Source organism: Grampus griseus (assembly GCF_964374135.1).
Source record: "Grampus griseus genome assembly, chromosome: 20".
In the NCBI taxonomy this organism is placed as follows: domain Eukaryota; kingdom Metazoa; phylum Chordata; class Mammalia; order Artiodactyla; family Delphinidae; genus Grampus; species Grampus griseus.
The window spans coordinates 12,160,154-12,175,156 of record NC_139014.1 but is presented as its reverse complement, the minus strand read 5'-3'; the positions used below and the strand labels follow the sequence as shown (position 1 = coordinate 12,175,156).

Below are 15,003 nucleotides of genomic sequence, written 5' to 3'. Positions count from 1 at the left end.
TTTATCTATAGATTTAACACAATCTGAATTAAAATCCCAGCAGGCTTTTAAAATTGAAATTGAAAATTAAAATTTACATGGAAATGCAAAAGATACAGAACATCCAAGGCAATCCTGAAAAAGAACAGTTGAAGTCACTTAAACTACCTGATTGTAAGACTTACTGTAAAGCTCTAGTAAACATGACAGTATGTTGTTGGCATAAGGACAAAAAATAGACACACACACACACACGCACACACACGCACACACACACACACGGTGATTGATTTTTCAATTATTGTAACTTAAGAGGAATGGATTGTTTATGCAATTAATCGTGCTGGAACAACTAGATATCCATGTGGGGAAAAAAACAAATCTCAACTCTTTTACCAAATACAAAAATTAAATCAAAATCTATCATAAGCCTAAATTTAAAGTTAAAACTATAAAACTTCTAGAAGAAAGCATAGGAGGAAATCTTTGTGACTTTGGGATAGGCAAAAATTTCTTAGGATTAAAAAAAAGTTCCAACCATGAATGAAAAAAAATTTGCTAGATTGGACTTCATCAAAATGTTAAAGTTCTACATCTCCAATGACACTGTCAAGAAGATGAAAAGATAAGCCACAGGCTGGGAAAAAATATTTGAACACATATCAAGGACTCGTGTCCAGAACATTCAAAGAACTTTACAACTCAGTAGTAAATGAATAGCCCAATTTTTAAAATAGCCAGAATACTAGAAAAGACACTTTACAATAGAAGAGATACAAACGGCCAGCAAGCCCATGAAAGCTACTCATTGTTAGTCATCAGGGATATGCAAATTTAAACCACAGCGAGGTGCCGCTACACGTTCCTTCACTCAGGTAACCGAAAACATACAAAAACATGACAATATCAGTGGTAGCGAGGATGTGGAGGGGCTGGAACTCACACTGCCTGAGGGAACACAGGATGGTCAGCTGCTTTGGAAACTAGCTTGGCAGCTTCTTAAAACTTTCTTACTACACAACCCAGCCATTCAATTCCATGGTAACCGTGGGAGAGAGATAGAAACATGCACGCACCGGAAGGCCTTAACGTGAATGTCAGACTGGGAACAACACAGATGTCCATCAACACATAAATGGAAAAGCAAATTACTATGTAGCCGTATGGTGGACTACTACTCCACAAGCAAAAGAACTACCAATACATATGACAACAGGAACTCAGAAACATTTCTTTGATCTCTGGAAGAACCAGACATCAAACAGCACCTAGTGGGGCTTCCCTGGTGGCGCAGTGGTTGAGAGTCCGCCTGACGATGCGGGGGACACGGGTTCGTGTCCTGGTCCAGGAGGATCCCACGTGCCGCAGAGCGGCTGGCCCTGTGAGCCATGACCGCTAAGCTTGCGCGTCCGGAGCCTGTGCTCTGCAGCGAAGGGGCCACAACAGTGAGAGGCCAGAGTACCGAAAAAAAAACAAAAAACAGTACCTAGTGTACGCTTTTTATGTGAAATTCTAGAAACGAGTCATATAGTCAGTAATGACAGAAAGCAGATTGGTGGTTGCTTAGGGCCGGGGGTAGGGATGTTTGGAGTGATGGAAATGTTCCACATACATGGATATATACATTTTCTACAACCCATTGAAATGCACACTTAAAATGGATACATTTTATTGTTTGTAAATTATAGCTCAATAGAAGTTATTTTTTTAAAAAAAACATCAAAGGATCTCCTGTGTTTAGCATCACCCAGACAGCAGCTGGGAGCTTCTGCTCTCTATGTTCTCCTCTCTACGTTCTGTCTCTCTCCTGCCCCATGGTCCCTTCCAGTCTCAGTTTCTAGTCTAGGAGATCTGCGTCTGTCACAGGCAAACCCAAGAAGGGCCAAAGTGAGAAAGACACCAGTGTCAACTTGCCTCACATTTGATGGCCGCTGCAGGTCCTTGCAGAATTCTTGTAATTCCTATCAATTTACTCAGGCTCTCTTAATTATCCTCCACTATGGCACTCAGGACTCCTAGGGGAGGTCATTACCGTCAACAGTGCCCTCTTAGCGGGCCCCAGGGCCTCTCGGAAGGGCCTCAAGAGCCCTGGGGGGTGGGAGGGATGAAGGAGCCTCTGGCTTCCTACCCTCATCCCAGCCAGAGCTGCCCTTCCCTGCAGGCCTGCACTCAAGACTTTGTTTAAAGAAATAGTACCTCAACTTTAAAAAGCATTAGAATCAGCGTATAGAACAAACCCACTTCTGGTTTCTTGATTCATACGCGGTCATTTGCTCTCTGGAGAACACTGCAGATTTCACACTCACTTTGTAAAGAGAGGGTGGCCTAGATCCTCCTTCGCTGAGGGAAGGCCCCCAGGTGCTGCAGGCAGAAGCAGCAGTGGAAATAGTGGCCACCCTCTGGCCACAGACAATGATGACAAGGCGTCCGGCTGCATCCCAGTGAGACTTCATTTACAAAACAGGTGGCAGGTTGGTTTAGAGTCTTCTTGCTATTTCCAGTACTTTATCCTATTTGCCAGATGGTTACAGTTCTGTAGAGAAGTGCTCTGTAGTAAGCAGGCTGATCTGTCTACCCCCCTTGCTGAACTTCCACATTAACACTAATAGTTTGTCTTTGGTGCTTTTTTCCCTAAGTGGATGATCTTGCTGTCTTCAAATAGTGAGTGTTTCTTCCCTTCAGTACTTATAGTCCTATTTAGTTTGCTTTCCTTACAGAGCTGGTTGGGGCCCTGGAATCATATTAACAGGAGTGTCATCATGGACATCTTGTCGCATTCTCTGAGTTGAGGAGGTTGAGGCTAGTTTTCCACTAAATAAAGTGATTGCTGTGTGTTTTTAAAATATAACATCTATCAAGTTAAAATTTTTTCCTTTTTTTTTTTGGTTGCATTGGGTCTTAGTTGCAGCAGGCAGGCAGGCTCCTTAGTTGCAGCTCACCGGCTCCTTAGTTGTGGCATGTGAACTCTTAGTTGCAGCATGCATGTGGAGTCTAGTTCCTGGACCAGGGATTGGCCCCCTGCATTGGGAGTGCAGAGTCCTAACCACTACGCCACCAAGGAAATCCCTTCCCTTACATTCTTTTTTTTTAAAATAAATTTATTTATTTATTTATTTTTGGCTGAGTTGGGTCTTTGTTGCTGCACGTGGGCTTTCTCTAGTTGCGGCGAGCGGGGGCTACTCTTCCTTTCAGTGTGAGGGCTTCTCATTGTGGTGGCTTCTCTTGTTGTGGAGCATGGGCTCTATGCATGTGGGCTTCAGTAGCTGTGGCTTGCAGGCTCTAGAGCGCAGGCTCAGTAGTTGTGGCGCGCAGGCTCAGTAGTTGTGGCTCGCGGGCTCTAGAGTGCAGGCTCAGTAGTTGCGGTGCACGGGATTAGTTGCTCCGCCGTATGTGGGATCTTCCCGGACCAGGGCTTAGAACCCATGTCCCTTGCATTGGCAGGCGGATTCTTAACCACTGAGCCACCAGGGAAGCCCCTACATTCTTGATTTACTAAGAGTTTTCATCATAAGTAAGTGTTAAACCTCATCAGCTGTTTTTCTGCATTGATTATGATAATCATATTTTTTTTTGCTTATTGTGATGAAATATGGTGTTAGATTTTCTGATATTGAAACAGCTTTGCATTACTGGGATAAACTATACTTGATAATGATATATTTTTAATACTTATTTGATTTGCTAATGTTTATATACAGTTTTTATAGCTACATTTATGAGTTAAACGGGCCTGTAATTTTTTCTTGGGTGGTCCTTATCTGGTTTGGGAATGTAGATTACTTATAAAATGAGCTGGGTAGCTTTCGCTCTTTTTCTACTTTTCTGAATAATTGGAATAAGATAGAAATTGACTATTCCTTGAAATTTTGGTTTCTTTGAAAATTCAGTAGAACCTCCTGTAAAGCCATCTGAACCACCAGTCTTTGGGGAGGGAAGTTTTTGATCATCATTTCAATTTCCTTAATAATTGTTGGACATTTCAAATGGTTTTGTAACTTTCCATTTCATCTAGATTTTATTAACTTACTCGTGAATAGGTCTTTATAACATTCATTTTTACCCAGTTATTCCCCTGCCATGTTCATTTTCTCTCCCTTTTTTGGATCAGTCTTGGCAGAGGTTAATCTTATTAATCTCTGCAGATAGCAGTTTGGGTTCTGTTGATACTCTGTGCTGTTTGTTTTCTTGGAGATTCTATGTCACTGAAACTTGCCTTTAACGCTGTGACATGCTTTTTCCTGTTCCCAAGTTTGTTCTGTTCCTTACTCTCCCACTTCTCCCATTGGAGGCTAGCTCATCTCCTGGTAGTTTTAACTGTTAGTATTTCCAGATAAGTGTATTTAAAGCTGTTTCAGCTCTGTCCTACAAATTCTGAGATTCAATTCTAAATATTTTTTTAATTCACTATTTGATTTCCTGTATAACTCAAGGATCATTCAGTAATACATTAGTCAGTTTCAAGGCAGAAGAAATTTGGGGGAATTTAGATGTTGATTTCTAATTTTATTGTATTTTATTTGGAATGAATTGAGACTTGTTCTGTGACCTGATATGTGGTCTGATTCTGTGTGTGGACTGTGTTTGGCTAAAAAAAAAAAAAAAAGTGTGTTATCTGCCTATTAGTTTAGACGTCTCTGTGTCTAATAACTCATGGTAATTAATTCCATTGACTAAGTCTTTGCCATCTCTGTGTGGGTTTGTGATCAACAGGGGTGATTAAAACCTTCACCTACCGTTTTGGATTATCTATTTTGCTCTGCAGCTCTGTCAGATGTCATTTGATATGTTTTGAAGTTGTCCCTTCACCAGAACACAGAGTTCTTCTTTGCCCCTTATGACACTTTGTGCCTAATTCTATTTTTTGTTTTGTTTTGTTTTCAATTTTTATGTTTGTTTTCTTTTGGCCTCACCACACGGCTTGGGACATCTTAGTTCCTCAACCAGGGATCAATCAAACCCAGGCCCCCAGCAGTGGAAGCACAGAGTCCTAACCACTGGACACTGGACTGCCAGGGAATTCCCTGTCTTTTGTTTTAAATGGGTCTTTTATACAACATCTTGTTGGATCTTGTTGGGTTTTTTTTTAATATAAATTTATTTATTTATTTATTTTTGGCTGCGTTGGGTCTTTGTTGCTGCACGAGGGCTTTCTCTAGTTGCGGTGAGCAGGGGCTACTCTTCCTTGTGGTGCGCGGGCTTCTCATTGCGGTGGCTTCTCTTGTTGCGGAGCACGGTCTCTAGGCGCACAGGCTTCAGTAGTTGTGGCACGTGGGCTCAGTAGTTATGGCTCGCAGGCTTTAGAAGGCAGGCTCAGTAGTTGTGGCGCACGGGTTTGGCTGCTCCGCGGCATGTGGGATCTTCCCGGAGCAGGGATCAAGCCTGTGTCCCCTGCATTGGCAGGAGGATTCTTAAGCACTGTGCCACCAGGGAAGTCCTGTTTGTTTTTTTTAATCCAATTTGAGAATTTTTTTCTTCGTTGCTGAGTTTAACTCATTTATGTTTATTTAGTTCTTATCATTGGGCTTAATTCTACCTATTATTTACTTCCCATTTATTTACTTTGTTTCTTTTTTCTACATTCCTGCCTTTCATTGGAGAAATCAAGTTTTCTGCTGCTGCACTGTAAGTTACAGATTCTACTTTTACCCTAGGATAATTTCACTCACTCACACCCATGTTCACGCAGCCCTACTGATTTCTCACACTTATTACCACTTTCCTGTTCCCCCGCCATAGGCACGTTCTTTACACACTCCTCTCCTCCCCATGACCGGCTGCCCCACCCCATCACAGCCACAGTGTCTGGAATTCTCATTTCGGGTCGTTGTGGGTCTGCATGGGTTTGATTTCTCTGTTTCTAACGTCTCTGGCAGCTTCTTCGGGATTTGTTTTTCTCCTTCTGTAAACACTCCTCCCAAGAGTATTCTCAGTGTGGATCCTTATATTGAACCAGAATTTGTATCCCACTTGTCTGAGAACCCCTCGTGCCTGCATCCCTGTAGGGATTTAAAGTTTGTGTCTGACAGATTCTGTCCTCCATCAACATCCTGTAAGAATGCTGTTCAGTCCTCAAGTAAGCATAATAACAATGTAACTAATCCTGGGAAATGAGCGATTTGTTTTTTAACTTGGGAAAGACAGTAAAAGATTTCCTGGGCTTTGCACGTGTGGCTCTCGTGGCCAGGTTTCTTGTGATTCGAAGGTTCAGCCCTGAGTGATTTTGGCATCATTACACATGCTACTCCGTTTATATTTTAGTGTAAAATAGAGAGCCAGTTACAATCCTGAACTACAGATGTCACACACAAGTGAGCAGGAAATCTCATAGCGTAAAATTCTGTTGTTTAGCTCTCCACAGACCCTGCTACAAACGTGTGGGTTTCGGGGTTCACTCTACGACCAGGGCTGAGCCTCCCTGGTCCACGTGGGGACTGAGGGAACTCTGCAGATGGGCAGAAAAGCCCAGCCATCTACAGAAGGGGCTCCCAATTCATGGGGTGGGACGTGGGTCAGGCGTTCAGAGCTGCACGGGCACCCTCCTCCTGGCAGTGCCCAAGGGAGGCCTGACAGAGGGGCAAGAGCTGCATTCTTGCTTCCAGCCCAGCGGCTGCAGGTTGACAGTCCTGGACTTTTGCTCTCGGCCCAGCTGCACCACCTCTGTGTCAGGACGGGGGTCCCGCAGTCCCCGTGTAGGGGCCGGGTGTGAGGCAGGTGTGTGCCCAGGAAGCTTCACCTGGAGCCAGGCCTGGCACCGTGGCGGCACTCGGCAAATGTCACACTTCTGCTCACACGGTCAGTCGTTCCGGCAGCCCAGGCCCCTGGAGAGGCCTCCTGGCCTCCTTGCCAGCCTCAGGCCTCCCACTTGGGCTGAAATCAGACAGGGAGCAGCAGAGAAGCTGTGGGGAGCTACCGGACACGCAGTAGGTCTGCGCAGAGCTCACTCCCGCTGGCCGCCTGCCCTGCAGGGCACGACTGTCACTGGCCTCTCCTCCTGAAGGGGGTGGGGTGTGGTGTTTGCGGGGGTGGGGACCCAAAGCAGCCCACAGGGTCCTCAGGCTCATCGCCTGGGGCCTGGTCCGGACTCACGGGGCCTGGAACAAGACAGGCAGCCAGTGTGCTTGTGGCTAATTGGTGGCCCTCCCGAGGGGGCAAGTTTCTGTGGAAGAGGAGAGTGTTGCCTCACTCACAGCTGTCCCCCCTCCAAGAAGGAGCAGAGGGCAGCCCTTCGAGGCGTGTGGCCTGCCGGTCTGCACCCTGGCTGGGTGCAGAGGTGGGCAGCCCCTCCACATGAGGATCTCCAGTGGTGCTTGGGTGCCCGGCCTGGCCTACCTGGGGGCAGAGCCCCCACAGGTCCCTTTGAAAGTGTACCTTTCATGAATGTCATCTTGTTTATCAGGTTTTCAGGCTTTGATCTCTGGAAAGAAGGCAGATCAGAATCTACCCCGCCCCATGTGCCCTCCCTGCTGTCCTCACACATGCCTTACAGAGGACACAGGCTCTCTGGGTGCAGCCTGGGCACTCGGCTCCCCCCCACCCCGCCAGGCAGCCCCGCCAGCCCTCTTCCCTCCAAAGGAGGGACCCAGCCAGGCTTGGTGACCCAGCCTCTGCTTTCTGCCACCTGACCGCAGCCCCCACTGCCCTGACCTCTGTCCTGGTGCCATTTCCTCCTTGCCCACGCCTGCACTCATGTGCCTGGCGCCTGCCCACCTGACCTGGCCTCTGCCAGCCCCTCTCCTCTGGGGAGCTGGGGCTCAGACAGGCCCCGAAAAGGGGTAGAGTCACCATGGAGGCGGTGCCAGCTCTCCTCACGTCCTCTGCCACAGAGTATTTCTGCTAAGTCCCCTGCCCAAGTCCTGGCACCCTGCGGCCCGGCAGCCCTTCCCAAAGCCCAAGATGGAAACCACACTGGGCCACACTGAGGGATGCTAGCAGACAGTCCTGGATGAGCCCAGAACCAGGGAGGAGGTACCCCCAAAATGATGGTAAGCAGGAGCAGTTAGGGGTTAGTGTCAGGCCTTAACTTCAGGAAGGGAGGGGGAGGAGTGGTGATGCTGCTCTGTTAACCAGGTTGGTCGGGACAGCGTCCCCAGCCCAAGGCTGGGGGTGGCTACAGGACCCTGAAGGAGCTGGCGTTTCCTGCCTGCCCCTCCTCCACCCTGCTGAGTAGAGTCAGGCCTGGCAGTGTCCTCCCAGAGCCTCTGCACCAGGGGCCAGCAGCAGCTCCCGGCAGGGCACCATCCACACCCATCATACACGGAAGGCTTGGGGCGCTATCCCAACAGTGGTGGGAAGCCTTGGAAGGATTTGGGGGTGGGGAGTGTAACAGAATCTAACTTTTAACCACTGATCCACAAGGAGGCCCAGGGTGAGGGTGAGGAGACCTGGGGGTGTGACTCCCCCAATTTGAGAAATGTTGAACTTTGGGGCTTAAGGGGCTCCCAGGGAAGCAAGAGAGAGGTCTCGACAGAAACGAGGGGCCGCCGGCACACAGAGGTGGTCACCCAGAGAGGAGAGGGAAGGACTGGCTCGGGCAGCTGAGGCTGAAGTGAGCCTGAGGAGGCCTCGTCCCCTGTGGCCACAACTGGTACCTGCGTCGAGAGCAGCCACCCAGCTCCAGTGAAGGCTCTGGAGAGCCGCGGCAGACATGGCGCCATACCCCCTTTCTCAGGAGTGCAGCTGAGTCCCCAGCCCTTCCAACTGCCCTTCCAGGCCTGGCAGGCGTGCTCAGGGTCACCCTGAAAGCAGGCAGCCTAGAAGCCAACTCAGAAGGGAGCTGACCAGCAGCTCCGAGCCTCCAGAGAGCTGTGCTCAAAGAGCCAGCCCTAGGAGGCCCTGAGACAGGAGACTAGCCCACTTCCCCCGGGGCGCTGGTCCACAAGAACTTCCAGGCTCAAGGTCATTACAGGCGCCAGGAAGGTTGTGGGGAAGGCCACCCACCGTAAGTGCAGGCCCACACCCCCCTTGGCACTGTCAGCCCCTGCAGGGCCCCCCGTCCTGCTCCCGGGTTCATACTGGGAGGTCTTCGGCATCTCACTGAACCTTCCTGAGAGCTGGAGCTGGACCAGCAGCCCATGAGAGGCAAGTGCTGTGCCCCCAGATTTCCCTGAAGCCTGATCAGAACCAGTGCAGAAAGACAGCAGAGCAGGTCAGGCAAGGGAGAGCAGGCAGAGAGCACGGTGGGAGCCTCGCTTCCACACACCAGCTCCTGGTCCGAGTGAGGGCGCAGAGTAACCAAGCGGAGACCATGGCTCGGGCACAGGGAGTGTCCTGAGGAGAGCAGGCCTGAGGTGTCCAGCTTCGTGCCTGAGCCAGGACTGCCCTGCCCCGGGAGCCTGTCCTGGAGGAGCCAGTCACCCCCTCAGGGTGACACTGCAAGGAGAGGGACAAAAACCAGAGCCTGCAAGGCCGCCTGTGCCATCCTCCCAGCCTCGGCTCAGAGGCCCTGCCCACAGGCAGACAGGTGGGTCTGCCTGGCCTGTGCTCCCAGCACACAGTGGAACCACCTGCCTGGCATCCGGCTGAACTGGCAGACAGCTCCTGACAGCTGGGCACAGGGAGCTTGGCCTCCCAAGCAAAGGTCTTGGGGCCTGGGCTGGCCCTTCTCCCTCCACCTCACTTTCTCCAGGAGCCTCCAGGTGGAGACTCTGGGATAGACTCAGGTCATGCCCACAGAACCCCTGAAGGGCTGCTCCCTCGAGTTATAGGGAAGGACCCCCAGCATCACAGCGGTCAGGGTCCTGACCCTGCCCCTCCCCAGTGGCCGCTGCATTCCAGAAGGAAACCAAGTGAGCAGCATGGAGCTGACCAGAGATCCCTGTATAAGTACTTGTAAAGGCATCTGGGGTGGGAGTGTCTCTGTGTAGAGAGGAGGAGTTCGTCTGGGGTTTAAGAACCACAGACACGGGCGCTTTCCCAGAGAAGGAGAGGCAGCCATGGCCAGTGGAAGCAGAAGGGAGCCTGGGGACGTCCAGGGACGCACTTCCTCACCCCACTCCAGGACCCGGCGCATGGAGGCACTGGGCAGGAGGAGAGCAGAACCTGGCCCAGCTTTGGGGCTGAGGGCTCTGGGGAGGCCACTGGGTGTGACCCCTGGAGGCTCCGGGAAAGGAGGAATGGTTCCAGATATCTCCAGAGGCCAGAGGAGCAGAAAGAGCACAAGATGAGAGAGGGGGCCAGGGCCTGGGTGCCCCTGGCAGACCCCGAGCTCATGGTGCTGGAGTCACTGGAAGAAGCCCAACACGCAGCCCTGTGTGTGTGCTTTCAAAGCCCAGGCCTTTCCCATCTCCCAGCTCCACACCAGCACTGTTCTTTTCCTCCAGAGGCTGTGCAGCTGGCCTGTCCTCGGCCTCAAGTCTTGCCCAGGTTGGTTCCTGTCGTCCACCTGTACAGCACGCGGCCATGCGCTGGGCAGGCCTTCCAGACCTCTCCCCACAGCGTCCCACCACCAGACCCAGGGGGGTGGGCTCGGTGACACTGGGTAGACGGTGTGCGTCACTGCAGTGTGTGTCACACGTGTGAGATGCCAGTGCCAGTTGGCCAGGCCCCACCTGTCTTTACACCCTGGGGCAGCATTGTCTTTTATTTTACTTATTTTTTGGCCTCACCATGTGGTATGTGGGATCTTAGTTCCCAACAGGGATAGCACCTGTGCCCCCTGCAGTGGAAGCATGGAGTCTTAACCACTGGACTGCCAGGGAAGTCCCAGCATTGTCTTTTTGTGCAGACCCTCCTGGAGCTCCAGACCCCGGTCCTGCCTGCTGGGCCAGCCCAGGAAGGAGAGCCGCCCCTGAGCTTGCATCTCACAATTGCTTTTTATTTATTTTTATTTTTTATACAGTTTTTAAAGGGTTACACTCCATTTACAGTTATTACAAAATATTGTCTCTGTTCCCCATGTTGTACAGTACATTCTTGTACGTCTTCTTGGTACTTCTAAAAAAGAAATACAGGGCTTCCCTGGTGGCGCAGTGGTTGAGAGTCCGCCTGCCGATGCAGGGGACATGGGTTCGTGCCCCAGTCTGGGAAGATCCCACATGCCACGGAGCGGCTGGGCCCGTGAGCCACGGCCACTAAGCCTGCGCGTCCGGAGCCTGTGGTCCTCAATGGGAGAGGCCACAACAGTGAGAGGCCCGCGTACCGCAAAAAAAAAAAAAAGAAATACATTCTTAGTTCTAAAAACTAGGAAAATAGAGAAGAGCTCAAAGAACTTTTTAAAAAATCACCTATGGTGCCCTAGTGCAAAGACAGTCGTTGTCAATATTTTGGAAGTGCTGCCCTGGAGCATTGGCCCATACCTGTGACACGTGGTGCAGCTCCCGGTCCTTGGTCTGTGCCTGGCCACGCGTGTTGGGGCTGCTGCGCGGTTGGAGATGCCCGGCAAGCATGGCCAGAGGGCAGGGGGTGGTTGACAGCCTGGGAAATGCCTGGGAAGTGTCGTGAGTCAACCATTAACCCTGGTACCTCCGTGGGACCTATTGCGAAATATGCACGACAGGGGATGTCGTTTTCAGGGCCAAATGTCCTGAGTGCCCAGTGGAGGAGCAGGCCCAGGCCCTGCAGAGCATCTGGAGAGCACGTGCCCACACAGACCTTCTTTGCGGGGACACCAGGGCCAGAAACCCCAGGAACAGCTGTTGCCCCGGCATGGGCTCCTGCAAGGAACCAGGGCAGGCATGGGGTCTCTGGTTCCTGCTGGCGAGCAGCTCGGCCACTCGCACTCAGTGAACCCAGCTCTCTGTACACACCGCATCCTGCCCCTTCCTGCCCCATGATGACGCACCCTCCTTTCTCTTCTCTTCACTGCTAGAGCACCCAGCACCTCCAGCAGCCTACAGCCTCCAACACCCCGATGGGAGCTCCCTGGCGCCTTGGGCGGCCTTTGCCGTCGAAGGGATGAAGATGGAAGCCCAAGCAAGGGGCAAGCCTGCCAGACACCCCAGGGCTCATCCTGCAAAACCTAAAGGCTGCCAGCGGCCCCCCAAGATTCGTAACCACAACTCCAAGGACTGACCTCCTCGAACCGCCCCTCCCCACCCCTCCTCCTCCCTCCCCCGCCCCTCCCCCTTCTTCTCATCCCTTCCTCCCTCCCCCCTCCCCATCCCTCTCTCCCCACCCCTCCCCCTTCTTCTCATCCCCCTCCTTCCTCCTCCTTCCCCTTCCCCCTTCCCCTTTTCCCCCTCCTCCTCCCTTCCAATCCATCTTGGTCTCTTCCCCCTCCTCCTCCTTGGTGGCTTTATCTCCATATCAGGGGTGTGTGTGTGTGTGTGTGTGTGTGTGTGTGTGCACGTGCACATGGGTGGGCACAGTGAACTGAAGAGCAGCCTCCCCAGTGCTGCTAAGGCGCCTCGTGGACCGATTGCAGAGCCCCAAATTGTTCTTTTAACTTGGGAAGGACAGTAAAAAAGTTCCTGGGCTTTGCATGTGTGGCTCTCGTGGCCAGGTTTCTTGTGATTCGAAGGTTCGACCATGAGTGCTTTTGGCATCATTACACATTGCTACTCCTGGGGCCTGGTCCGGACTCACGGGGCCTGGAACAAGACAGGCAGCCAGTGTGCTTGTGGCCAGTTGGCGGCCCTCCCGAGGGGGCACATTTCTGTGGAAGAGGAGAGCATTGCCTCACTCACAGCTGTCCCCCCGCCAAGAAGGAGCAGAGGACAGCCCTTCGAGGCGTGTGGCCTGCCGGTCTGCACCCTGGCTGGGTGCAGAGGTGGGCAGCCCCTCCACACGAGGATCTCCAGCGATGCTTGGGTGCCCGGCCTGGCCTACCTGGGGGCAGAGCCCCCACGGGTCCCTTTGAAAATGTACCTTTCATGAATGTCATCTTGTTTATCAGGTTTTCACACTTTGATCTCTGTGGAATGAAGGAAGATCAAAATTTACACAGGCATATTGATGTCCTAACCACAGATGCACTGCTCATCCTGGGCGCAGTGCTTGGGGAGCTGCGGAGGCAATGGCAGGTCACTTCTGATGTGCCAGGAAGGAGCACGCTGGGAACAGCTTTGCTGCCAGGTGGCGGGGGTCTCTATGCTCTGCTGTGTCTGGCATGTGGCCCTTTAAGTGAGGTGTTGCCATATGACTTCCTTTAGATGAAAAAGTGAGGAGAGATGCCCTGTCGCTTTCCCTAGAAGCACTTCAAAGCCCATGAGTCTCCAGACCTCTGTGGTACAAACCAGGGACTCAATCCCAGCCACCCAGCCTGTAATCGTCCCATCACCTGGGCTCCTGGCAGGCTGCAGTAAGCAGAGCCCTACTGACCAGCAGGAAGTGAGCCTAGGATAGCTTAAGACACCAAGAGTTGGGGACTTCCCTGGTGGTCTAGTGGGTAAGACTCCATGCTCCCAATGCTGGGGGCCTGGGTTCGATCCCTGGGGGGGGGACTAGATCCTGCATGCCAATCCCGCACGCCACAACAAAGATCCCAAGGGCCACAACTGAGACCCGGCGCAGCCTAAATAAACAAATATTTTAAAATAAATAATAAGACGTGGTCTTTAAAAAAAAAAGACACCAAGATTTGAGGGTGTTTGTGCAGCACGGTCCAGCCACTCCTGGTCCAGGTTACCAGGTGTCTGAAAAGGTCTTAAGTAGGAAGGAAAAGAAAATCCCACAGAAAGGTTGTTCGGGACAGCAAATCAGCTGTGGGATCTCGGGGCCCTCTCTCCCCTTTTCCTGTCCTGCCCTTTATTCCACAGTGTGCGAACCAGAAGCCCCCAATGATGAAGCCAAGGGGAAGAATAGAGCAGGGAGTATGGAGCTGCCCTGGGACTACCTGGGGGCCTAGGGAGCACTGTGTGTGTGTGGGGGGGGGGGTGGCGTGTGGCCACGTGAAGCCATGTTGTCTGGTTTGACGTGCCTGTCCGTTCTGTGTTGTCCCTGAACATCCGCGGACAGTGCCACACTCCACTGACAGCCCCTGAGCTTCGGAGGGCAAGGCAAGAGGGGTTGCCAAGGAGCCAGGCGAGGAGCGCAGCAGCGTTTGATTTCAAGACAATGAGGCTGCGGGGCACCAGCCCCAGGGAACTGCCAAGGCTCCTCTGGCCTCACAAGGGTCTGTCTGTGGCCCCAGAAGATAGCCAGGGCGGTGCAGGGCGTGGCCACCAGGCCGGGAGGGTTGTCTTCCTGGACTCTCACTTGACCCCAAGACGGAATGTCTGTTTCTTTTTGGTCTGGAAGTTAAGGGTTTTTTGTAAATTCGGTAAACATTAGAGCAGGGGAATTACAAAGGAGGGCGCGCCGGTGAGCGGAGACGCAGAGTTCCGCCGGTGCGTGTGCGCGCCCGCGGGTGAGAAAGGCCACGTGCGCGCGCGAGTGCCTCTGCCCAGGGAGACTCCTTTGTTCAAATCACACCAAGAGGTGTCCGTACAGAGCCCGCTTGCCAGATGGGCGCGCCCCGTCCCCGCGGCCGGCTGCGGGGAGCCCCTGCCCGGCCTCGGGAGCGTCCCCCCGGTCCCCGCGCCCGCCTTGCGAATTTGGGAGGCGAGGCAGGGAGGACCAGCCGCGCTGCGTTGCGGTGACCGGCAGTAACCCCGCGCGGGGCGCCCTCGGCCGGGTCAACGACCGCGCTCGCCCGCTGCGGTCCGCGCAGCGCCGGCCCATCACCCTATCGCCTAGCAACGCCCACTCGCGCGCCGCCATTGGTCCAGCGCGCACGCCCCCGGCCCCCGATTGGCTGCGGCTGCAGAGCGAGCCACGCCCCGGGCCGGCTTCGCTCGTCCCGGACGCCGGCCCTTCAGTCCTTACGCCCGGGGGTTCGTCCGGCCCCCAGTGTGGCCCCAGTATAACCCCCAGAGTGACCCAAGCAAGCCCCGTCCCGTTTCCACTGCGCGCCGTGCACACGTGGCCCCCGAGGCCCCGTGGGTGGGGGCGGCCCCGGGAGGCGTGGGGCGCGGAAGGGAAGTCGTGGGGCGGGGGTGACGCTGCGCCCCGCCCCAGCGCCCCCCGAGTCCCGGGGCCCCCAGCCCGGCGCCCCCCTGGCGCGCCCCCGCGCAGAGTCCCGGCGTCCGGCGGCGGCGCGCGGCATCA

General features: G+C 53.1%; 1 protein-coding gene across 2 annotated transcripts in view; it reads left to right on the top strand.

Annotated features, from left to right (window-relative positions):
- Positions 1–13,422, top strand: part of CCDC57 (coiled-coil domain containing 57) — a 107,031-nt gene extending 93,609 nt beyond the window's left edge. For both annotated transcript variants that reach the window (XM_082678084.1, XM_082678085.1), the window contains one exon: positions 11,786–13,422. In XM_082678084.1, coding sequence (XP_082534210.1) covers positions 11,786–11,988 — 203 coding nt within the window. In that variant the 3' untranslated portion in view covers positions 11,989–13,422. The remainder of the gene's footprint in view (positions 1–11,785) is intronic.
- Positions 13,423–15,003: the final 1,581 nt, after the last annotated feature.